A 26,101-nucleotide genomic window follows, 5' to 3' on the forward strand; every position below is an offset into this window, starting at 1 on the left:
CCATGTTTCATTGATATCCTATGGGGAGTTTATTGATTTGATAGTTTGGAGATTGTGAGTTTTGTGCTTGCTATAGCACTGTTTCGTTTGATTATGAGCAAGAAGTTGGATGTTGCCACTTGGTTCCGTTTTGGTACTAGCTTGATCACCTGTACCTCCACTTTACCATAAATTGTTTTGCCTCTTCTTACCCATACCTCACATTTCCATATTTATACCTCGGCATGTGTCATTGGTCATCGTTGGTTGGAATGCATATGTACGGTCGTAGAGGTCATTTTCATATTTTATTGCTGGCATGTTTTCATAGGTCGTAGCTAGGTGAGAGTCACTACAAAATTACTTCTTTCTATCTTATACATTATTCACCTGTGCTTATTGAGTGATTTGAGCGACCCGTGAGAGTCCAATTTGATAAGTCTCTACAGTTGACGGTTCAGCATGTCTTTGACGACTCCATAACTCGTTTGCATGATTCACGTCACTAATTGATTGTTAGTTGTCGCATTAAATTGGTTTAGGCCATTCGGTTTGCATTTCGCTCTGAGATTGAACTCGTTCCATTAGGTTTTAGGATCGAGTCTAGTTCTTGCTTGGGGACAAGCAAGGTTTGGTTTGGGGAGATTTGATGCGTGTCTAAAATATGATGTTTCACACTTTATTCTACACGCATTTCAGAGCTCAAATGTGCAATATATGCCATTATTTCCCTATTTTCCTCTACTTTTGTGTTTTTGTCTATTATTGCAGAAATATGAAGAATTGAGCGGAAATCGAGCCGAATCCATCCCTAAGTAATTGACATTGCATTTGACATGAAGTATTGACTCGAGGAATGAGCTTGGTGCGCATTTCAAGGCCTAAAGATAGCAAAGCATGGGTGCGTACGAGTTTAACAAGCAAATAAGTGCTTCTCGACATTGCAGCCTGCTTCAGATGGCTATATCTTGAGTTCTAGACCTGATAATCGAGTGATTCCAATTGGAGGTGAAAGCTTATCCTCTTAGCTTTCCAACGCCGTGTAGAACGCCTGATTTGACCAAGGAACGAAGAAATGGCAGCTGTTTTAAGATCGGTGCGCGATGCAGAATTCGTCAGAATGCAATTCTGTACAGCGCTGTTGGTCGATCGACTAGTCCAAGTGGTCGATCGACCACCCCACGGGTTCCAGTAGCTATTGTTCGCTGCTACTTAGTCGATCGACTGATGCTTATGGTCGACCGACTGAACAACGGGTCTGATGCGCAAATTAAAAGATCGAGAATTCCAAAGCCCATTGTGATTAGGTTAGGAATAAAGGTTACGCAGGATTTTTCCTATATAAACTAACCTATGTTTTCAGAATAATCATCAGTTTTTAGACGAGAGACATTAGGTCTCGAGTTTAGCATAGTTCACATTCAAATACTTTAGTTTCTCAATAAAGTTCACTATTTTGCATCCGGATTCTTCCTGCCTTTCTTTTATTCGGTATTTCTGCTCTTTATTTCAGTATTATTTCAATTCATTCAGTAGTTAGGTTGTTAGTTTAGATCCCAAACCTTTGATTCAATTGTTGCAATTTTATAATTCAAGTAGTTTAGTTATGCCTTCGTTATTCATCTTTATTGCTTTATTAGTTGTAGTTAGATTAAATATGCGTATCTAGAAACCCCGTGCTAAGATGCGAGGGGATCTGTAGCGAAGACGACGTAGATTAGTAAACCTGATGTCGGCCTTTGGTCGATCGACTGGATTAGTCAGTCGATCGACTGGACCTGTTGGTCGATCGACCGCTTAGCTGGTCGATCGATCGACGCGCTTGATAGATTAGCACCGTTTCAATGTTTTAATTGCAATATTTGACAACGAGACCGAGAGGAGACTTGTTAAATGCTTAGTATTTGACCGACCCACAAGATCGAGAGATAGGGGAGGGAAAATAGATTAATAAATTGAGACGACTAAATTGCTAAGATCGAAAGATAAGTAATTTAGGCATTAGGAATCACTTTTCGGGGCGAGAGCTAGTATTAGTGAGACCTAGGGACCGAGCATAGGGCCGAGAGGCGCTACTAGTTAAGAATGGACCGAGAGGACTTCTTATTTGCCCACCTATCGTGATCTATCAGACTTACTTAGATACCATCGTCGTAGCTGCAGTGAACCGACCGTCTTAGCATTCTTTTTATTATTGTTTACATCTCTTTTTATTACTTGCCTTTTATTTATGCATTTAGACTTAGATACAATCCAAATCAAAACCCCCCATAAATTCATAGACTAAAATTAAAACAATTAGAATTCCCTACCTCCCTGCGGATCGACCCTTACTACCGCTTGCTAGTTGTAGTTTGGAAAATTATAAATATTATTTTTGATACTCACAACGACAGGTATCACCCCTCTAACAATCGTTTTTGATTGCGATGTTATACCAGCCCATATATTCGACATATTAGCTTTTGGTTAAAAAATGTCGATATCACATCGATTACTACAATATTTAGCCCTGATGACTCGTGACCAAAGGCTCTCAGGCTCCGTTAAAATACGCCACCCTAGTTTCGTTAGGAATGCCGCGTTATCTTGTCTGGCGGACATGTCAAACATCTAGCCACAAACTCAACTGTCTCCCTTTTCATTCCAGGCCACCAAAACGTGTTCTTAAGATCTTTATAGAGCTTGTCACCACCTGGATGCACTCAATACGGAGTGCAATGAGCCTCAGTCATGATGATCTTTCTCAACTCCCCATCCGTAGGCACACACCATCTCCCATCAAATCGAACACTCTCATCAGAATGAATAGAGAACTGAGACACTGTCCCCTTCTCTACTCCAGCCCTCCACTCCTGAATCTTAGAATCAAGAGCATGTTTCCTGCGAATATCATCATAAAGATACGGCCGAACTGTCAAATCACCCCTAGCATCCCTTTTCTGGATGACATGTATCCCCATCTTACGTACCTCATATCTCAACCTCATCAAAGACACAACTGTGCAAAGAGAATGCACACTCTTCCCATAACACTCTCAGAAGATGGGCCACCTAAATAAAAAGTCACCCTTGTTATTTTTAGGTAAAAAGTCACTTCGCCCTTCTCCATAAACTCCACCTTCTTCCATAATTATTCTTTCAAACCCAATCCTCAAACACCTAACCTCTCTCACCCTGATCCTCCATCACCACCACTTGTCCTCACCGAGTCACCGCCGATCACCAACTCCACCGTCGCCAGAGCTACGTTATAATCTTGCCATCAATCACCGCAAATCCGTCATCGTCCTCGATCTCCTTTTCGCACCACAATTAGTCACTTACCAACTCATGACGGCAACAAAGATTCAGCGAACACCACCGTCAGACATTATGCCGGCTTTCCGCTGCATTTGGAGTCCCTCTCCTAGTCATACCCTTTCATCACCACTAAATGCATCATCACCATCAATATTCAACCCTTCCTCGGATCTATTTTTGTACCCCCTTATCCTCGCCGTCAACCGCCTTGCTTACCACTATCGTCTTCAACTATCACACATCTCCATTTTTATCCTTTCCAGAATCCGGTCACTCCTCTGAGCATCACTCTTTTCCTAACCATCGTTCACTCCTCTGGCCTCATGTGGATATCATTCAATTTTGGTGGTGTGCGATGGTTAACTTGGTGGTTGTAGTGAATTAGAAGAGGTTGGTGGAGTAAGGGTGTATAAAAGAAAGAATGGTTTGAGTTTGTTAATTATAATTATAATTAACTTAAAGTAACCGATCGTCATTTTAAATGAGTTGTTATGACAAGAATGGTGGATAGGATGAATTTAATTGGAATTACTGATAGGATATAGTGTTATTTGCAGAGCACCCATATGATGGATTATTGCCATGAAATAATCCTTTTTATTATCTCTCCTTCTATTTGAGGAGAATTTTAAAAAAAAATTTATAAAGTACCTATTCTACCCCTTGAATTAAAGACTGCAGAGATAATATTATTATATTAGAGAAGGTGATAGTTAATCCACTATTAAAATGAAACAAGCACGAAGATGAGATATAAGCGTACACTTATGTAAGCGGTAACCATAACTCACATCCTCGAATAGTCATCTCTTTACCAGCCCGTGCATTTTGCGCGGGTATCAAAACTAAGTAAACATTAAACACCTCCTACGTTTTCCCTTGTTTTTATCTTTTCACCCTTTCACTACTACAGATACAGGCTATAACAACGGTTAAAAACCGTTGTTATATAAAAAAGCGGACGTTGTTAAAGCGTCCGTTGTAAAAGGTTTTAACAACGGTTGGTTTTCTTAAGGAAACCGTTGTTAAAACTATTAACAACGGTTTTAAGTATAAAAACCCGTTGTGGAAAGTGTGAACTCAATTTTGGGGGGAAAGTTATAACAACGGTTGTAATATACAAAACCGTTGTTATAACTAAAGACAACGGTTTTTTAATAAATAACCGTTGTTGTTTGTTCTTAAAAAATAAAAATTTAAATTAAATATTACTAGATGCATGCATAATTACGGCCCGTTATAATTCCGATGCATGCATTATTACTGCCATCACTGTGCATATGAACGGACAATATGGAATGAGAAGGGTTAGTAATAAGATTTGAAGCAGCATTGAGAGATATGATGATGATTATGGCACAACTTCCTAACATATATATTAATTAAAAAACAACTCAACCCACACATTGCTTAGTATAAATACATGCATTATCTCAACTAACATTTCCATTATCTCACTATATACATCTCCAAACCCTAACTGCTAAAACAAAATCCAAATAAATTAACCCTACTTAATCTTTCAAAACAAACTCCAAACTCCAACAAAATGAATGATATCATCCTTAAGACTCTTACTATGATCGAGAACAACAACAGTTTCATCCGCCGGTTGCTCCACATTGAGGAAAATTTCAGGAGCTACCTTGCGGATGCTCGATCCATTCTGAAGGACGCCAAAGAAGATGGCTTGACGGAGCGGCAGCGATTGCGGCTATATGACGATATAGCAATCTGCTGAACTAACCTCCAAATAGCCAAGGAGGAGAGGATGGATATCATAGAGGAGAATAAGACCCTCTATGAAAATATAAGAATTGCATTTTTATTAATGTAATTTTTTTTTTTAATTTATGTATTATATATATATATATATATATATATATATATATATATATATATATATATATATATATTAATTATGTTTATCATGCATTCCTCTCTATCATCTTGCTTCATTTTTGTTTTAGTTTATTTAATTTGTTTTACTAGCTAATTAAGCGAATAATACTTAAAGAAATAACATAATGGTCGATAAAAACTAACACATACACATGCAAATGAAATAATTAGAAAAAGAAAATAATGACGATGAAAGACGATGAAACCAACAATGACGGCGAGATTTACCTGATAATTAGACGATGAAATCAACAGTGACGGCGAGAAGATAAAGAGACGATGAGAAAGAGAGAAAGAGACGATGAGAAAGAGAGAAAGAGACGATGAGAAAGTGTGTTTTGTGTTTGTGTGTGTGTTTGTCTGCTGGGTTTGTGTTTGTGTATTAAGGTTTGTGTTTTGTGGCTGTAGCAGACTTGTTTTTGTGTGGTTTATAGTATGGAAGGTGTTGACAACGGTTATTAAAGAACAACCGTTGTCAAATAAGTTTTAACAACGGTTGTAAATCAACAACCGTTGTCAAATAAGTTTTAACAACGGGTTCCAAAAGCAACCGTTGTGATTACTTTTCACTAACTTTGCGTCAATTTTGCGCCAAATTATTAACAACGGTTGTGCATGTGTAACCCGTTGTTAAAACTTATAACAACGGTTTTTATAACCATACCCGTTGTAATTCATTTTAGTAAAATTCGTGCCATACATTCTACGTCGTCTATTGTGATTTTCGTGAATAATCATTGTTGAAGGGGCGTTGTAGTTGCCTGGATTTGTAGTAGTGTTTTTGAACGCTCTCCCTTTCCATGTTTTTTCACTATATAAGACGTTTAATTTCTTATGTTGAAGTACAAAATAACGACATTGTTCAACCAAATCAGGTTGTAGAACCTCAAAACAATGCCCCTGAAATTCGTAGAGGTAAAAGAATAAGGAAAAAGAAATCTTTTGGACCCGATTTCCAAACATATTTGGTTGAAGGTTCAAGAGATAAAGTAGGATCCCAATAAGCTTATTGTTACAATATTGATGAGGGTCCTAGGACATTTGATGAGGCTATGAAGTCTCATGATGTTTCCTTTTGGAAAGAAGCCATAAATGATGAAATGGATTCAATCTTGGGAAACAACACTTGGGTTTTAACTGATCTCCCTCGTGGTTGTAAACCTTTGGGTTGTAAATGGATTTTCAAACGGAAAATGAAAGTGGATGGTACAATTGACAAATACAAAGCTCGATTAGTCATCCAGGGTTTTAGGCAAAAAGAAGGTATTGATTATTTTGATACTTATGCGCCTGTGGCTCGAATCTCCACTATTCGGTTGTTAATTGCCATAGCTGCCATTAACAATCTAGTGATCCATCAAATGGATGTAAAGACAGCATTCTTGAATGGAGATTTAGAGGAAGAAATTTACATGAAACAACCAGAAGGTTTTATTATGCCAGGAAATGAGCATAAGGTTTGCAAACTAGTGAAATCATTGTATGGACTTAAACAAGCTCCTAAACAATGGTATCATAAATTTGATGAGATAATTCTGTCTAATGGGTTTAAATTAAATCAATCAGACAAATGTGTGTATAGCAAGTTTGATGATGCTTGTAATGGCGTGATCATATGTCTATATGTGGATGATATGTTAATTTTTGGTACAAACCAAAGCCAAGTTGATCTTTGTAAAGAATATTTATCATCCAAGTTTGCAATGAAAGATATGGGAGAAGCTGATGTGATTCTTGGAATAAAAATAAAGCGTAGTGACAAAGGAATTTCTTTAACACAAACTCATTACATTGAGAAAGTTTTAAAGAAATTCAATTGTGAAAATAGCATTCCAGCTAGTACTCCTATGATTAATGGTTTGAAAATCGTACCTAATAAGGGAGAACCTGTTTCACAACTCGAATATTCTCGAGTGATTGGTTGTCTGATGTATGCCATGACATGCACCAGACCGGATATAGCTCTTGCGGTAGGGAAACTAAGTAGATACACGAAGAGCCCTAGTAATCTTCATTGGCAAGCTATTAATCGTGTATTGAGATATCTTAAAGCTACCAAGAACTATGGACTAACATATGTGGGATATCCTTCGGTATTAGAAGGATATACAGATGCTAGTTGGATAAACAACGTTGAAGATCACTCTTCAACGAGTGGTTGGGTGTTTCTGCTTGGTGGAGGTGCCATTTCGTGGGCTTCGAAGAAGCAAACCTGTATTTCTACCTCAACCATGAAATCGGAATTTATTGCCTTGGCATCAGCTGGAAAAGAGGCGGAATGGCTATGGAATTTGATATATGAAATTCCATTATGGCCAAAACCTATACCACCCATGGTTATAAATTGTGATAGTTCTTCTACTATGGCTAAAGCTTATAGTCAAATTTATAATGGCAAATCACGACATTTGGGTGTTAGACATAGCTCGATTCGTGAGCTGATAGAATCTGGGGTTATAACAGTTTTGTTTGTGAGATCTCAAAAGAATTTAGCTGATCATTTGACCAAAGCATTAGCTAAGGACTTGGTTGACAAGTCGGTTGAAGGGATGGGTCTAAAACTCGTATAAATCCTTAGCAATAGGATACCCAATTCCCCTCTAATACAACGTTAGAGGCTGAATTCAACGTGGAAGGCCTATTGTTATGAGATTGGAGCACACAAACTTAAATCCCAAGGTGCGTGCTTAGTCTTGCTAGTTGTGAGGATGAAGTTTATCTTCTTAATTGATCTTTTGAAAAAGTGTATTTGCAGGGACACGATGAAAAGAATCAACCTATGTGAACATGAAGTCTTCAACCGCTTCAAAGGAGATTGGGTTTGGCTCCTCAAATGTTCATGAATAGATAAGGGACACTAGGTTCGTAATTAAGTGTCGGTTAATGTAATTTTAGAAGTAAAATAGTTTATGTGTGAGTTATCTTCATGTATTCAAAATGTGTAGGAGGGTTCAATGCTTAGTCACACCCCGATACTCGAATATTTGGAATGTGTAATTTCACTAAGTGAAAATTCAATCTTCGTGACATTTTCATTTATGCATAAATTGGTATGTTTGTTAGCTTATTTAATCTTGAATTACGCTTAAATGGGGGAGGATTGTTGGTGATTTAAGAGTAATTACCGGTTTCATTTTGCGTAATTAAGGTTGGTTCGTTAGTGGGTAATTTCTGAATAATAAATTGCAACTTCGGGAAAATACGGAGAGTATACTTGCATAATTATTTACGGAATTACGGTTTAGCATTCGGACGAATGACTATAACGGAACGCCCCCGAAACTTTGGAATTAATTAAATATCGCGGGAAACGGAACTTAATTCCGTGTCTACACTGAAAAGATAATTAATTAATTTCAGGGGAAATTAATTCAATGTATTCCTGGTTTTGAAGAGTTGCAACTCTTCAGAATAACTTCCCTCCCTTCCCTGTTTTCCTCTCTTTATAAACAAAGAGGAAGAGAAGAAGCATACACTTAGAAAATTCTTCAAACATCAACAAACGTTTAACAAACTACTCACAATATTTCTATATTACGTCTCTGATCTTTGAGTGCCAAAGACAGAGGGGGCCGTCTTATCTCAGTAGAAAAATTCGGTATAACCCAGGCACAAGAATAAGGGTCGAATTATTCTATTAGGAAAGCAAGAGTCGATTCGGTCTGTATTTGTTTGTCAAATTCTTTGTTCGTAATAAGCAAGAGTCGATTCGTCTTATCTAGTTTGTTTATATTTAAATCCGTCTTAAAGGTAACAATTTCATGAGGTTTGATTGAGATTCATTTCTAACAGCTAATAGCAATGTAAAATAAGATGATAAACAATAATATTAAAGAGTCTAGGAATTCGGGTTCACTAGGTAGTCATCAAAGGGGAGGATTTAGTTCATTGATTGAGCAATTTATATTGTTTAAAGTCATAAGATCTGTCGATTCTAATATGTCTTTTTAGATTTAACTTAACATACAATCACTATTATTAAGTCGGTCTAATTCAATTATCGTGGCCTATACTAGTCTTAACCCGGTCGGTGATAATCCTAGTTTATGCAAGACTAATTGATCAATTCTTATCAGTAATCAACTAATTAGAAGTAATACGATAATTAAACAACAATAAAGAGCAATTTAACAATCAATTCATAATAACCCCTTTTCTAACAACCTAGATCCCCTTTCACCCTAGATGAAAAGTTTAGCTACTAGCTCATACTAATTATAATAGCAACAATAAAAATAATAGAAGGCATAATTAAGAACATGAAAGATGAACAACCAATTGAAATTATAATTATTGAAAGATTAGAACAATACCGTAAAGTAGCAATGTTTAGATCCAGAAGGAAGAACAATAAAAATAAACTAAACTAAGTATTTTAGATAGTTTTTAGAGTAACTATGCTAAACCTACAGAAAATAAAGCATAAAATAACCTAGAGTACGAGTTTTGTTATTTATAGTAGTCATAACCTACATAAGGAAATTTGCGGAATCTTATGAAAACAAGTGGTTCCTCGATCGAGCCTAGGTGCACTCGATCGAGGCACCAATTCTCAGATACCCCAACTCTCAACATTGCAAATTTTATTTGATTAGGTTGGTTCCTCGATCGAGCCCATGGTGTACTCGATCGAGCATGGAGGTTCCTCGATCGAGCCTCACTGTACTCGATCGAGGCATCAATTTCCTGCTTCGCGCACTGAACTTCAAATGGCCGCCATTCCTGCGTTACTTGTCAGAAACAAGCGATTTTCACTGCGTTAGAAAGCTAAGAAGATAAGATTTTACTTCCAATTGGAATCACTTAAAAATAAGTTGTAGAACTCGAGATATGGCTCTTCAAAATAGACACTAGTAGTTTGAAGCTCTCTTCTTCGTGTTTTCTTCTTAACTTCTCTTCCTTCATTCTTATGGATTCTCGTGCCATGCTTCGCGTATCCCTTCATGCCCACTCCGCGATGCCCATTTCATTCCTTTGCTCTTCAAATGCATCATTCCTGCATTAAACATCAAAAGGCGGAAGTATCGACATTCTAACATAAAAGGCATGTAAATGACATAATTTAGCACGAAATCGTATCAAAAGCAATTAAGGGAGGCATAAATATGTATATAATTATGACTCATCAATATGATTAGCAAAGCTTATTCGTTTAAAAATGTTGATTGACCGTAATTCTCTTGAGAAAACATGATTTTTTTTCAATTAGGGATCTCATAAATACAATTAATTTGAAAGAAGTTTGTCGCTTTGAGAATTCAAGCAAGAATTATATGGAGTCAATTTTTTTTGTTCAAACTTAGGATACAAATTTAAAAACATAAAAATACAATAATCATATAAAATAGGTATATGATTTGGTTGTTATTTGTTAAGTCTTGTAATATCGAGATATAATTTTACTTCCTCATTTGCAAGTCCGTTAATAATGATTCTAAATTAATCCAGGATGAACCACCCTCTTGAATTGACTTCTTTGCAACCTTAGATAGCTCCTCAACATTTTCTCTAACCATCTCACCGTGCTCCTTACCCATAAACTCGAATATCACCCTTTTCAACTCTTCCGACTTAACAAATCCTTTAGTTGAGCCATTACATGTCTCAACTCTCAAACCCACCTTTAACTCCTCCACAACCATCTTGGCATTTAAATGTTGCTCTGCTAGCATTGGCATGGCTAAGACAGGAACACTTGCACATATGCTTTCAGTAGTCGAGTTCCATCCACAATGAGTTAAATGCCCTCGAATACCCTCATGCTCTAAAATCATCTTTTGATCTACCCAACCTCTCATAATTAGGCCTCTCCCTTGTACCCTTTCTTCAAGCCCAACAACTATTTCCTCTTGATTGGGCTTTATCCTCAAAGCCCATAAGAAATCTATCCTAGAATTCTCAAGCCCAATCATTATTTCCTTCAATTGTTCATTGGATATCTCAGCTTGGGTTCCAAATGCTACATACAAAACTTTCCTTCTTTCAGCCCATTTTTTGTCTAACCAATCTACCCAATTGGGCTTGTCACAATCATCCAATTTGGGCTTATGGGCTAAGCATAATGGCCCAATACACCAAGCTTTGGGTTGAAAATTCAAGTTCCAAAAATCCAAATATTTTGACTCAAGTTCATCAAAACTATTCACCAACAAACCATAGCTATTTGATGTAGCCATAAGACACTTCGCAGTGTAGTCAACTATTGAACCTTGAGGCTCTTGTTCATTCCATGGGCTATCGAAATGGTTCCGTGTCACTTGAACCCAAGGTAGGCCCGGGACGGTGATCAACTCCTCCTCAGACTCGACCTTTGAAAATAATCGACCTCCAACCATAATAGTGTAAAGGACATAAGAATAGTTGTTCATTCCGTTGAAGGACAACCTTGGTATATTAAACTTGGAAGCCGATTCTACAGTCCAATGTAGAAAACCATCCGAAATAAGGCAAGTAATAGGAACCACTTGCTCTTGTAAACTCCTTAACGCGGTTTCAAACTGGGGTTGGAGGGTTTCCGTGGCATAGAGAAAAGGAGTGAAAAGGGACATAGACGGGAGTTGATCAGTACTTTCAACTCCCGCGATAATTTGACTTGTAGGAGAAAAACATAAGCAAATAAAATTTATAAGTTGAGGAGGAAGAGAAGTAAGTGAAGATACAATGAAGGGCTCATTTGCCGGAGTTGTGAAGATGGTGAATTTCGCTTCGGGTTTGTGGATATGGATGAGTTTAACTAATTGAAGAAGTGGGATCATATGGCCTTTTGCCATGAACGGAAACAATGCTACATGTAACATCGCAGATTTCATGTTTTTTTGTTTTTGTTTTTGTTTTTGTTTTTGTACAAATCTCATGAAGGAGATCAGCTAATATGTAGTAGTAAAAATAAGATTCCGTTCATGTTTATTATCGTTGACTTTTTGCGTGTGACATTAACTAATCGTTACCCCGTACGTTAATATCATATGGTCATATATAGCTTAATAAATGTTGAAATAGACATATAGAAATGGCCCTTAATAAATGTTGAAATCCCGTGTCTATCGCAAATTCTTGTTTCAACGGTCATTTTTCATCTGAAATTTCAGCGGAGCATATGTGATTATTTTATGGTTAAATATAATTACAATAATACAATTAGTGTTACAGTTTATGGTAACTTGTTTTTCAGTAGTGGTCACATTTGGCTGTAAAATGATTAGAAAATTCTGTCTTATTTCTTCAGACCATAATGACTCGTCTGAAACAAAACCAAATGCATATGTATATTATTAAGAGATTTAGGCCGTGTTTGGTACTCAGCATATTAATATTAGTAGAAGCAGATTGGTCAATTAGATTATAAATGACATATTTGATTGATATGTTTGACTAGTATATTTCAATTAACAGATTTAGTAGAAGTGTTTGACAATTAGCGGGCTGGGTTTAGGTTAATAAATTGTTGTATCTGTGTATAAATGACTCACAGATTCACTTTCAACAATCTATGTGAATATGCTGGGAGCAGCATATTTGAAAACAGTAGATTGAGCTCCAATCTACTGTTTCAATATGTCAATTACCAAACACTTAAATTAGTAGATTAGTAAGTCAATCATGCTAAAAGGTTTGAATATGTTGAAAATATACCAATCCGATGTTTACCAAACACCCTCTTAGTCTCCTTAAAATTTCCCTTTAAAATGCACAATTTGAAATAAGGAAATTTTACTATTGGTAATAAATGTTACAGTATTACAAAGATTTATTCTTACAAATTTTTTAAAAATCATTATAAATAATTACCGTATTATTAGCTTTTCAAATTAAATAAAGCACTATACACTGTTATTATTAGTTTCATGACAAAAAAAATCGTTAAAGAAATTTTAGAAACATTAGAAAATGGTACTCCCTCCATTCAACTCCACTTTGCATGTTTCTATTTTGCACACTATTCACAAGCGGACATTCAACTTCAATTTTCTCTCGATACATAAGTTAAAATATATTCATGTGTGATCTTATTTGATTCGTTTTTAAGAGTACATTAAAAATATTTAACTTTTATAATTTTTGCAAATACGTAGCTAAAGATATTTATTGTGTAAAAGTTGCGTTGGCAAACGTGATAAAGCAAACATGTAAAATGGAGTTGAATGGAGGGAGTATAATTCATGATTAGTTTCATGATATTAAAAAAGTCATCAAATAGTCAACTCTTTTAATTAGGTTTTCAGTTTAAAAATTTTCTTAAATCAAATTTCAAGCATGAGAAATGGTAAAAATTAATGGGTTGTCTACAAAAATAAATGATGTACTAAAAATAATAATTTCCCTACAAGAATTGCACGGGATCTGCCGTGGTATAAATATAAAATTTATTTATATTTTGATGTGGTAAGTGGTAACATATTAAAATAATTCAATGTCCGCATTGATTGACTCATAAGTTTCCATATGTTTAAGAGTTTAATGGTGGCGGCTGCTCCAACGTCGTGATCCAGAGATGCTGGTGATGATTTTTTTAATTTCATGCTTTCGTGTTTGGATGTGGCCTTTCAACTGTTAACGTTGTATATATTATGCACATCAATCACGAAGTGCCGAAGATAGAGAACCCTCGTCAATTCGTCACCTTGCGTTAAAATCTACTCCCTCTATTTTTTTATATATGACTTTTTCACATTTCGAAACACTCCCTTCTCTCTTCAATATCTCTTAAAATATAAGACTAAATATCATGATATGTATATTCATATGAAAGAGTTCTTCGTAAGGAATTTAATGGTACCATTTTTATATTTTTTGAACAAATATATTTTTGTACATATTAAAGTCAAAGGCTTACCTCGTAAATGCAAAACGTCATATATAAAAAAGTGGAGGGAGTAATACACAAACCCGCGATTTTACATACAGTAAACTGACCACATTTAAAACGCGAGATTTGAGGTCCAACCCCAGTCGGTTCATACAAATAAGCATACAAAATTACTCCCTCAAAGTTCCAAACACCCAATTCATCATTTGCAATATTTATTGATATACAATTTGAACAACGAAATTGAAAACTCAAATCAACCGAAAATAAAGAAACAATCACTTCTTTAGTAATTCTAAAGACGTCAATTGAAACCAATTCTCAAATAATTGTGACTGCCTACATTTTTTTAAGATCAAATAGTAACAACAACGAGATAATTCAAAGGCTAACCTTATATAATCTCAATCGATTCATAGCCTACAGCCTTAGTAATACTGTAATGACGGATTTCAAATTGTCAGCCCTACATCGGAAAATTAGATGCAATTTAGATGTAAAATTTTACAAAATGATCATAATTTAAACAATTTAAAATGTAATATTGATTTTAAGGGGAAATAGAGCAACTTACTTTCAAAACTGGCAAATAATCGATCTTTGATATGAAAACATAATATGTGATTTTGAAAAGAGATTGATAGAAAGTGACGAAGGATGCATTGAGAGATTGGCTAATTGATGAATTTGTAATATTTAATTACAGGGTGAGGGTTTTCAATTGCTAGCTTGATGAATGTGAAGCAGGGTTGTGCAATTATGGATAACGACATCTCCTATAGACTAAGGGAGCGTTTGGTTTAAGAAAGGGAAAGGGAAAGAAATTGGGAAAGGGTAAGAAAAGGAAAGAAATGAAATTACCCCAAATTTAACTACTTGTTTGGTTACTCAACGGGAATAAAGGGAATAAAGGGAATAAAAGTTAAGGCAATGCTAACAACTACCCAACCATTTTCTCCCCTACTACCACCGACCATCACAAACAGCCACAACACCACCACCCATCCCCACCATCGACGACCGATGACACCAGCGACACTGCCTTCATTACCGGCGGCCTACATGGTTGCCACAGTGCTCCACCGTTCACCCTTTTCTCCATTCGAAACCACCGCTCCTAATCCCTAAAAAACCTCCTTCCACCACCGAAATCTCCTCACCTACCTCTTAAAACACCAGATTTGGTGTTTTTAGGGAAGGGGGGGGGGGATTTCGATGGTGGGAGAGGTTGTTTAGGGGTTAAGGTAGTGATAATGATGGTGGGATGGAGGTTTGTGCGTGAGTTGTGGCAAGGAGAAGGCCGTCGTTGAACTGATGGCGTCAGTGAACTGTTGGTATCGCTGGTGCAGTACCGTTGCCCGGTGGTATTATGTGCTGGTGGCGGCAACGAGTGTGTGCGATACAGGTGGTTGTAGCCGTCGACAGGGAGGTGAAGGGGAGTTTGTGCGGTGGCGGTGACTGGGAGGCGCTCTTGGTAGTAGTGGTGGTGGTAGTCAAACTAGTCGTTGATTAGTAGGTTGGCAATGCTGATAACTGATAAGCAATGATAGATGGGTAATCAAATTTCATTCTCTAGGGGGGTGAGGGGTAAGGAGGTGGATGGATTGGGGGTAATGAGAGAGGTAAAGGGAATGATTGATTTAGCAAAACAAACACTAACAAAGGGAAACAATCCATTTTATTCCCTTTCTCTTTCCTGAAGGCCCCCAACCAAACGGCCCCTAAAAGAATAACACATCTCTGGTATTCCCGCTCATCTTCCCCCACATACGGAATATTCCCTTCTAATATGTTTCCCTTCTAATATATTGTAGTCAAAATATTTTATTTCTGAATATGGTTTTTCTTATTTTCCGCCTTATTAAATGAAGATTTACGCTAAATACCAAGATTACCCTCATTGAGTCACTCTCTCAACATTTCCTTCTTTCATATGAACCCTAAATCCCCAATTTCTGAAATTCCTAATTAAAAAGATCTCTTCTATGTTTCAAGTTAGATGAATGATACAATTATTTCCGAGGAGTTATCTGTGATTCGTCCACAAGATCTGCTAAATGGCTTAAATCCTTAAAAGTCTTACATACTTCATAACATATAAAAATTCAAAATATAAACGCACTATTAAATAAGTGCTTTAGACTAACTGAAAATTCTCATTTTATAATTTAATAACTTGTCGTTATTTTATCTTCCCCCAATAATTTTAATTGTATAGCTTTGTATACAAAAAAACGTTTAACCATTGCTATGCAATGGCGTAAAATTTTCACAATATAATTCGACAAATTATCTTCTTTTAACTTTCCATGCAATTATGATAAAATTATTAGATAAAATAAAAAACAAAAGGGGAGGAAAGTCGTATACATGTTAAACTTGACTATAAACAGCTTGTTCTACAACCTTAACACTAATTATGTCGAAGATTTTACTGGACGGAGTATAACCGATTTGAAGTTGGGAAAGATCGTCACTCCTTTATCTACAAAGGTGACTTTCTTGGATGATCCTTTGCGCGTGCTTAGAGCAACTCGTTTCGCTGCAAGGTACAATTTATATTGTTGAAAGTCATATGATCGGTCGATTCTAATATGTCTTTTTAGATCTAAACTTAACATGCAATCGCTATTATTAAGTCGGTCTAATTCAATTATCGTAGCCTATACTAGTCTTAACCTGGTCGGTGAAAATCCTAGTTTATGCAAGACTAATTAATCAATTCTGATCAGTAATTAACTAATTAGAATTAAGACAATAATTGAACAACAATCCAAAGCAATTTAAAAATCAATTCATAAGTTAACCCTTTTCTAACAACCTAGATCCCCTTTCACCCTAGATAAAAGATTTAGCTACTCATGTTAAAATGAATAACAATAATAAAATTAATGAACAACATAATTAAAAGCATAAAAGATGAACAAGCAATTGAATTAATGATTGAAGAACGATTAGAACAATACCGTAATGAAGAACAATAGATCCGATGCGAATAATAAACTAAACTAAGAGTATTCTAAAAGAGTTTTTAGAGTAGCTATACGAAACTAGATAAAATAAAGCGTAAAATAAACTAGGGTAGTTTTTAGGTATTTATAATAAAACATAACTGTTGGGTTTGTGCCTTGATTCTGTTAACCGCCGCTTCGAACGACTATGCGGGGGTCTCGCCCCTGAAACTTGAACGGTATCCGAATCTGTTATTGGGCTAGGTCTGTCTTGGGCCTTTATTAGGTCATTCTGTATTAGGTCTTAGAGAGTATTATATAAACTCTCTAAGCCTCTACCTAGCAAAATACCGTCGAATCAGAATCAAAACTCCTCACATATCAATAAAACTCTCTCCCTTCTGCCCTGTGGACGTAGCTAACACACCGTTAGTGAACCACGTAAATCTGTGTGTTTGTCTCTTTATTGTTCTTTTATCAGTTCTTTCTTGCTTCTGTTATAACAATAACCGACTTAAGGAAAATTGCGGAAAATTTGGAAATAAGTGGTTCCTCGATCGAGCCTGGTCTTACTCGATCGAGTCACCAACTTCCTCGATCGAGCCCGTGCTTAGTTGATCGAGGAATCACTCTGTTTCTGCTCTTTTCTTCGTGTTGTGTTCTCAACTTCTCTTCCTTCATTCTTATGGATTCTCGTGCTATGCTTCGTGTATTCCTTCATGTCCACTCCGCAATGCCCATTTCATTAATTCTTTTGCTCCTCAAATGCATCATTCCTGCATTAAACATCAAATAACCGAAGTATCGACATTCTAACATAAAAGGCATGTAAATAATATAAACTAGCACGAAAATTATATCAAAAGTAATTAAGGGGAGACATAAATATGTATATAATTATGACTCATCACCTGGAGAGGAATTGAATAAAGAGAACGGGTCGAAAGAGTTCTTGGATGTAGTGAACTGCTGCTGGATAAACCGTTCCGGATCAATAGGATTTTCATCATCCCGGCCAAATATAATGTTATTTCTCCATTTTCAAATCCACCAACAGGATATAGCGAATTCCATGGGCTGGTCACAAGAGGCGAGAAGGGAGGTATTACGGATATTTCCCGACAAGGTATTACGAATATTTCCCGACACCCATCTGGGGAACGGACTAGAAAAGAAGGAATCAAGCGATATAGAAAAACCAATTTGCATCCAAAGCTCGTAGAATATGAGCAGGACCGAAGGAGATAGTCTGCAGTTTCGTCCTCAACTAAGCATCTCGGATAAAATGGGTCATCAGATAAGCCGTGACGGACCCTACAAAAATTACACATAATACGACTATGGGATGCGAGCCAAATAAACATACGTATACGCTGCTGGACCGAAATTTTCCAAATAAGGTGCCATTCTACAGTATCAGGTTCAGTAGCAGGATCGTTTCCTCTAATAAAAACAAGTGCGGATTTGATAGAAAATTTACCGTTAGAAGTCACGCTCCAATAGAAAACATCTTCAATATAAGGTTTAGGGGCTAGAGAATAGGCTTCAATTTTTAATAGCTCTTCTCTTGGTAGATAATTGGAAAATAAATCTCATTTCCATCCCGACGTTTCGTCTCACATTTCACTGATATCAATCAGGCTCCCTTCGTCGACCCACGAGTGATCCCAAAATAGAGTAGTTCTACCATTTCCCACTGAGACCGATGCACCAGCTAACCCGATTTTAGCCTGTAGAGGCGGAAATCGGGTCAGTCGGGTCGGGTCATATCGAGGTCGGGTCATATCGGGTCAGCATACCCTTTCGGGTCGAGTCGGGTCGAATTCGGGTCGCTATCGGGTCGGGTCATTTCGGCCAAATGATTTATCGGGTCGGGTCGGGTTTGGGTCGGGTCATTATCGAGTCCGGTTACTTAATCGCATTACTACAATTTTTTACCATTAAATTTAGTTTTTAACCTATTATTTGGTTTAATTACTTCATTACTAAGTCAAACATATCAATCTAAACACAAAATCACTTTCATTTTGATCAAAATTAAGCTTAATAATTGTCAGGTCATCAATTTAATCAGGTCAGCATCGGGTCGGGTCAATATCGGGTCAGGTCTGGGTCGGGTCCGGGTCACTAATAATCGGGTCGCGTCGGGTTACAGGTCATCATCAGATCGGTTTCGGGTCTCAATATTTTCGGGTCCTGTTGGGTCGGGTTCGGGTCGGGTCAGACTTGCCAGCTCTACTAAGGGGTGATACCGGCTCATACGTTAGACATGTTTGATTTCGGTTGTAACATATTGACATCACAACGGCCATTGCAATACTTAGCAATTGGAATTTTTTTGGCAAATTGGTGTTTATTAGCAAAATAATTAGGGAATTGGGGTTGATTTGAAACTATTTAGATTTATGGTGTCCACGACATTAGTTTTTATTTTTTTTCCAGTTTTTATGGTAAGCCGCTAAGTTTCTTAGCGGCTTACTATTTTTTTTTTTTTTTTAAATTTCTTCTTTTTTTTTTCAAAAAAAAAAAAAAAAGTGAATAGTAAAGCCGCTAAGAAACCTAGCGGCTTTACTATTCATTTTTTTTTTCAAAAACCGTCACCTTTTAACACTGATGACAACCTATTCTAGAAATGAATAACCCCCAAAGCCGCTAAGAAAGTTAGCGGCTTCCTTATTTCTCTATTTTTCATAAGTTTATGACATTTATTATCAAAAAAATGACAAAGAGACAAAGCCGCTAAGAAACTTAGCGGTTTTGCCTAATGATGGGGCATATTCTGCACCCGCTGACCGAGTCAACATATTGAGAAAGGTCAAAGATATCCAAAGCAAGTCAACACCTTGGACAAACTGAGCCAGCGCGACTGTCGGCTGTCTCTTGGGTCTCGGGCGGGACAACTAGCCACCGGTAAGGGTACATATCCGCGTACTCATATCCAAGACCCCTCGGCGGCGAGTCAACGGGGCCCGCCGGCCGCCATGGGTCCATCGGCCGAGGGTAGAACAGTCTTTCCACCTGCTAGCCACTTGGCCACTTGGCCACTACGTGACAAAAGGTGAAAGTCTATAAATACTCCTCAACCCTCATTGAGGAAATGATCCGCAATCTAACCTAAAACTCACTATTCATCTGGTAATATCTTCCTTATCTCTCTACAACATATACTTCGCCAAGTAACATACAACTTATCTCTTTAAGTTCACTGACTTGAGCGTCGGAGTGAGTACGCTCGGTGCAAAGCCGAGCCCTCAGTTTGTTCATCGTTTCAGGAGAGACCGAGAGGAAGAGCCAAGGCAAGGAAAGACATCCATTCACCAAGCTTGCGTGGTAAACAACACTGCTCTGGAATTACACCCGGAACACCTAAAAATTGGAAAAAAAAATGAAACTGATGACGTGGACACCATAAGCCTAAATAGTTTCAAACCAACCCCAACTTCCTAATTATTTTGCTAATAAACACCAATTTGCTAAAAAATTCTAGCAATTGGGATCATATTGGCCATTGGATTATTAATCGACTTGAATGGAATCGAGTATGTTTTTAATGCGACTCATCGACTGCACAAATTCTTGTTTGTGACGGCACATATCCGTCACTCTTGAGTGAGGGATACCATTTTACCTCACAAAGTACCCACTTTTTCTCTCTCTGCAACACTATTTATGTGGTCCCCTTTCTCCATTTTGTTACCATTTTAACTCACAAAATATCCGTTACAAATGGTAACCCGTCACAAAGGAGACCAATTGCATCGACTGCCCATCAATCCATATTTGGTCCCAACCCTATTTTGGCATTGTAGTGAATGTCGTTTTTTCGGGTTTCTTAACTTGTGCTGTCCTTTGTTTTAGATTTTTGGATTTTAATCGTGTTAAAATTTCACAAAGCGGACATAGCTAACTTCTTTTCTCGGCTTATATCATTATATCATTTATATGTGGGACTTTACGATTATTGTAAGGTTGTTGTCACCATTGTTGCAATGTAGACGAAAAAACGTGTTCATAGATCAGATCATATCCATCGAGCAAACAAACTATGCCTTAGCCAAAATTTTGCTTAGATAAAGATTACATACTCGTAAATCATTCTGTTCACATCAAGCTTCGGAATCAAATGTTGGAAAATGGTTTTCAGTTTCGAGCTTATGATCAAGGTATTGCTGATAGCCATATGAAACAAACCCCCATATGGCCAATACCATGGCGACAACCTTTACGCCATCCATACTGTCATGGAAGAATATAACGGCTAACACCGGAACAATTGGTAACCCGAGAGTAGCAACAACATTCGAAAATAAAGACGACACCTTATTAATCAATCCAACTACACCAATGGAGAAAAGTTGCCATGTCAATGCAGTCCATAGTAAGGTCATCACATAGGATACTTTCCCAAGTTCATATTTATGCATTTCTGTTTTCAATGTTTTCCATTCTCCGCTAACTAAAAGTCCAACCACGGTTGCCACACTCGCGACCAATGCAGGGTAAATAATCATATCGACAGTCGCTTTGAAGTTGGTTTTCTTAAGTAGTCTCTGAAAGGCATATTGTGTTAAGGAAAGCGATAACGCGTACCCTGCTGAACAACCAATAGTACAAATGAAACCAATGGCGTATTCTTTTTTTGAAACGCCTTTGGGAAGGGAAGAATCGGAGTGAAAGCAAAGAAGGGCTGATGAGATTGTGAGGAGGACTACTGAATTGATTATGTAAGGTGTGAATTTTTGCGAGTTTATGAAAAAGGCGAAAAGGGCATTGAAAGTGAGTTGTGATGAAGAAATAAGCGAAAAGGTTGAGACGGGCATGTATTGAAGTCCTATGGAGTATAACATACACATTCCTGCCATAAATAAGCCGAGAAAGATGTACATAGATGCAATTTTGATGCAGGATAGATGATGGGTTGTTGGTGTATCATTTTCGATCTTTTTTGTAGGTACGAGTTTGTAGAGTGGAAGTAATACAGGAAAACCGGCGACTTGAACTAGGGTTGCCATCCATTTGCTCTTACCTCCATTGTTGTAATACAGTCTTCCTAATAATATAGCTGCTGTTTGGCCGAGAAGGACGAAGAGTATGAACAATGTTATCAGGATTCGCCACTCAAATTGTCGGAGAATTGAGGTATTTGATGGACTGATAATGGTTGATGGTTGAGGTGACGATGTTTCTTTCTTATCCCAATCTGAAACGAAATCATTTAATACAAGAAAATGCATTAGACGATGGACTAAAACACAGATTTCGACTTCTAAGAGATCTTTCACTTGCAAATTTGCAATGTTTGAACTGTTTTCCATGAAGCGGCCAAAGACTAAATGTTCTTTGGTTCCGAAGTATGATGGAAAAAAACAAATTAGCTCACTATAATGACTACACTACGCACCGCTGTGAAGCTCTAAGGGTGTGTACATCCACATCCAACTAGACCTCCGTTTATGTGGTTAACACATTTGTAAGGGTAGGGTGGTAAACGGGTCAATTAGATCAGTTTCGGTTCGGGATATTTCGATTTATCTTTTTTTTCGATTTCAATTCGGTTCAACTCAGGTTGGATTCAGTTTTCACTTTTAATCGGTTGTAGATATTTTGGATCGGTTCAGATTCGAGTTGGTCAATATCGGTGTAAATAAAGTTCGAATCGGGTTAATATCAGAGCAGATGAGATTCGGGTCAGGTCATAATCGGATCGGATGTCAAGGGATTAGGTCTTTATTCAAAACATTGGATATAATACGAATAAGTTATTTTTACAAAGTAACAAATAATATTTTTTGTATAACTACGATATAATATTAATTCATTGACGTCAAATGGGTGACACCCATGTGCAAAAAGACATCCTATATGTGACGCCCAGGTACATTCGGGTCATTTCGGGTTTCAATGTTGGGTTTCTGTCATCTATGTACGGGTTGAAATCGGTTCAGGTATACATCGGTTCGGATTAAAACAATTCAGGTTGAAACAGTTCAGGTTCCTTCGATTTTGGGTCTATTTCGGATATTACAAATTCGGTTCGATTTCAAATCAATTCAGGGCGATTCAGGTTTCGGAGTGAAGTTCAGTTATACCTTTCGGGTGTAAGGTCAGGTGTCGATTCAGGTATTTTCAATCGGTTTTTCGGGTCGGTATACTTTTGCGACGTCTATGTAATGGTGTGTACATCCAACTAGACCTGACAAACGGGTCAATTAGGTCGTGTTCGGGTCGGGCCAGTTCAGGTCTTTCATTTATTTCGGGTTAATCCGGGTATGGTCGGTCATTTCGGGGGTCGGGTCGTTTTCGGGTCAATGAATAATAGAGAAAAACCCCTTTCAAGACTTTTCGGTTCAATTAGATTTATGTTTTGTCGGGTCATCTTCGGGTTAGGCGGTTTCGGATCAGGTCATTTTCGGGTCGGGTCAGTTATGGGTCAAGGATGTTCGAGTTAGGTTCGGATCGGGTTGGGTCAGATCAGGTTTCGGGTAATATTCGGGTGATATAGTTCGGGTCAATTTCAGGTCTCGGGTCTTATTACTTTTGCCAGGTCTACATGTAGACCTGGCAAAACGGGTCAACGGATCGGGTTCGGGTCGGGTCAATTCGGGTTTCTCATTGATTTCGGGTTAACTCGGGTCGGGACGGGTCATTTCGGGTTTCGGGTCTGTTTCGGGTTTGTTGGTCGGGACAGTTTCGGGTCAAGCGGGTCGGGTTGTTTCGGGTCGAGTCATTTTCGGGTCAATGAATAATAAAGAAATTATCATTTCAACTCTTTTCGGTTCAATTAGAGTTATATTTTGTCGGGTCATTTTCGGGTTTGGTGGTTTCGGATCGGGTCAGGCCAGTTCGGGTCAAGAAAGCTAGTCGGGTCAATTCGGGTTTTCGGATCACATTTGGGTAATGTAGTTCGGGTCACTTCGGGTCTCGGGTCAACCTTTTTGGATCGGGGCAATCATATCGGGTTGCTTTTGCGAGGTTTAGTCTACATCCAACCTCTTACACAGGTAATGTGCAAGAGTTCAAGACATTTTATTAGGACACACTAACACAGGTTTTGTTCTATGCTTAACAGTAATCTTACATTCCAAATATATTTTGCCTGGTGATCTGAAGTTAAAATAGGTCTACGCCCATTAGCATGGTAAGTACTACTACTAAGTAGAGGTCAGTTGTAACTTGTACGCAATCTTACATTTTTTTTACTTAAAACACAAGGAAACAGTCTCCAAACTACTCAAAAATATAAATTCACTTGAGCTACATGCTACATAGAAAGCGCAAATAATTTAGTGAATCAGTTCGATTTATAGTTATCAACTACGGATCCATATTTCGAAATTATGATGATAAGTAGAGTTAGTAGACTGAAAATTTGCTTACCAGTGATCTGGACTTCTTGTTTTTGAGCTTCACCCATGATTAAATAGCCTTAATTAAGCCCCTCTACTATTTCTCAGTTTTTTTTTTCGAAGGCAAAGTGTAATTAATGATGTTATTGTTAAGAAAAAAGAAGTGGAAGAAGAAAGAAAGAAATATTTGACACTATAAGAACCTCCACAAATCTTTGTGTCATGTTCATCCAGGATATGATAGATAGATAGATTAGATATGTACTCTCTTGTTTCTGGTTGTTTGTTTACCTTTCGTTTTGGCATAAAGATCGATAGAAAAGAGGAAATGACCAATTATTTGATGATAAGTGGACCAAATTAAATGTAGAGGATTAAATTGTTCATTGTCTTTGACGCCCTAAAATAAAATAGGTAAACAAATAAACGGAATGGAAGGGTATGAATTATAGGATGTTGGGATGTGGGTTACTGTCTTTTCATTGCATCATTTTCTATGTAGTTGGATATCAATTACTTCTACTTGCTGGTTTTTTGCAGGGGGTTGCTTATTTACAGCACACACTTCTTGTTTCCAAACTTTAGGAACACAATATTCCTACGTCCCACCCAAAAAAAAAAAAAAAAAATATAAACTTTAGGAATATGAATATCCATAACGTAACCCAAACTTTGTGCCTCAAAAACTCACGTGTATCGAGATAGTGCAATATACAATGGATGATCTTAGTTATGTCGGGAAGGGACTTAAAACTGCTAAGGCGTTGATGTTTTAGGTTCATCAGAGAACCCCATAATTCAGTGGTTGAGTGCAAGTATTCAGGTATAAATGACATTTTAAAAATATCAATGATGTAGCATAATCTTAGTGCTTCAAAAGCTTAGGTACATCGGAATAATCCGGTATGCACACGACAATCTAAATTTTGTACGGAAAACAAAATAATATTGTTTCCAAATGACATAAACTAATGACTAGTGATTTATGATTATATCAAAATTGCACTAGTAAGTAGCCCCCTTTTGGTCTAAATGTGAGTTGGATGTCGCACTCGTCAACGGACTAACAATGATGGAGCCAGGATTTTTGATTAGGGGGCAAAAAATTCAACGTGTTAGGACTTATTTGTTGATGATGACATGCCCAATTTAACCGTGTTCTAAGTGTACCATTTCAGGAATAATGCACCCTCCTCAAGCAAGAATTAATCAATGTCAAAGTCAAGATTGGTTGATAATTTGCTACCCAAGATTTAGAGTCAATTGTGTCATCTAATGTACAAGTTAGGGAGTAGAGTATTTAAAAGCAATAACAATATCACGACTCATCATTACCCTTACAAGTAACAATAGCCTGGACTGTCACTATGGTCCGTAACACTTGAAATTCAATTTTCTTTCGAAAATCCTTTTTATCCTTTTTTAAATGGATTAGATTTAAATAACAACTTTCGGATTTCTTCTCTAAAGATTTGGGTTTCTAGAAAAAGGAAAAGGTTTAGCTAATTATCAATTCAAATTGTTTCCTCTTTGTGCCAATTTGTCTCCTTGGTCTTTTATAAAACAAAGTTTGCTTTTTGCCATTTTTGTGAAAGCTTGTCATCTTGTGACTTGTTTTCCACTCTTTGTTTTCTGAAAAATCAAAGGCTTCTTTTGAATAATTACAAATCTTATTTTCTTCTTTTGCCTCTCAATAAAAGTACCTTCTTTTGTGCAAGTTTGGGGAAGTGTTGGTCTTCAATCTTCATCACATGTGAAGATCTTTTTTGACTCACAAACCCTAGCTTGCCTCCTCTTGTGTGCCTCCTCTATAA

The 26,101-nt window shown here is 37.2% G+C and overlaps 2 protein-coding genes across 2 annotated transcripts; both read right to left on the reverse strand.

Annotated features, from left to right (window-relative positions):
- Window positions 1-10,583: 10,583 nt before the first annotated feature.
- Window positions 10,584-11,993, reverse strand: LOC141590639 (UDP-glycosyltransferase 90A1-like). Its single transcript, XM_074411214.1, has one exon. The coding sequence runs from the start codon at window positions 11,991-11,993 to the stop codon at window positions 10,584-10,586; it is 1,410 nt and encodes a 469-aa protein (XP_074267315.1).
- A 9,000-nt stretch (window positions 11,994-20,993) lies between these two features.
- On the reverse strand, window positions 20,994-24,457 carry LOC141592778 (purine permease 21-like). Its single transcript, XM_074413600.1, has 2 exons — window positions 24,319-24,457; window positions 20,994-22,141 (listed from the first exon to the last, which is right to left on the reverse strand). The coding sequence occupies exons 1-2, from the start codon at window positions 24,353-24,355 to the stop codon at window positions 21,048-21,050; spliced, it is 1,131 nt and encodes a 376-aa protein (XP_074269701.1). The 5' UTR covers window positions 24,356-24,457; the 3' UTR covers window positions 20,994-21,047.
- Window positions 24,458-26,101: the final 1,644 nt, after the last annotated feature.

The sequence above is a fragment of the Silene latifolia genome, chromosome 7 (assembly GCF_048544455.1).
Source record: "Silene latifolia isolate original U9 population chromosome 7, ASM4854445v1, whole genome shotgun sequence".
In the NCBI taxonomy this organism is placed as follows: Eukaryota; Viridiplantae; Streptophyta; class Magnoliopsida; order Caryophyllales; family Caryophyllaceae; genus Silene; species Silene latifolia.

Excerpts from the sequence above, each read along its gene's own strand:
- LOC141592778 (XM_074413600.1), bottom strand. The coding sequence starts at position 24,355 with ATGGGTGAAGCTCAAAAACAAGAAGTCCAGATCACTG. Across the intron at positions 22,142-24,318 it reads ACAAGAAGTCCAGATCACTG|ATTGGGATAAGAAAGAAACA; the intron begins GTAAGCAAATTT and ends ATTTCGTTTCAG.
- LOC141590639 (XM_074411214.1), bottom strand. The coding sequence starts at position 11,993 with ATGAAATCTGCGATGTTACATGTAGCATTGTTTCCGTTCATGGCAAAA.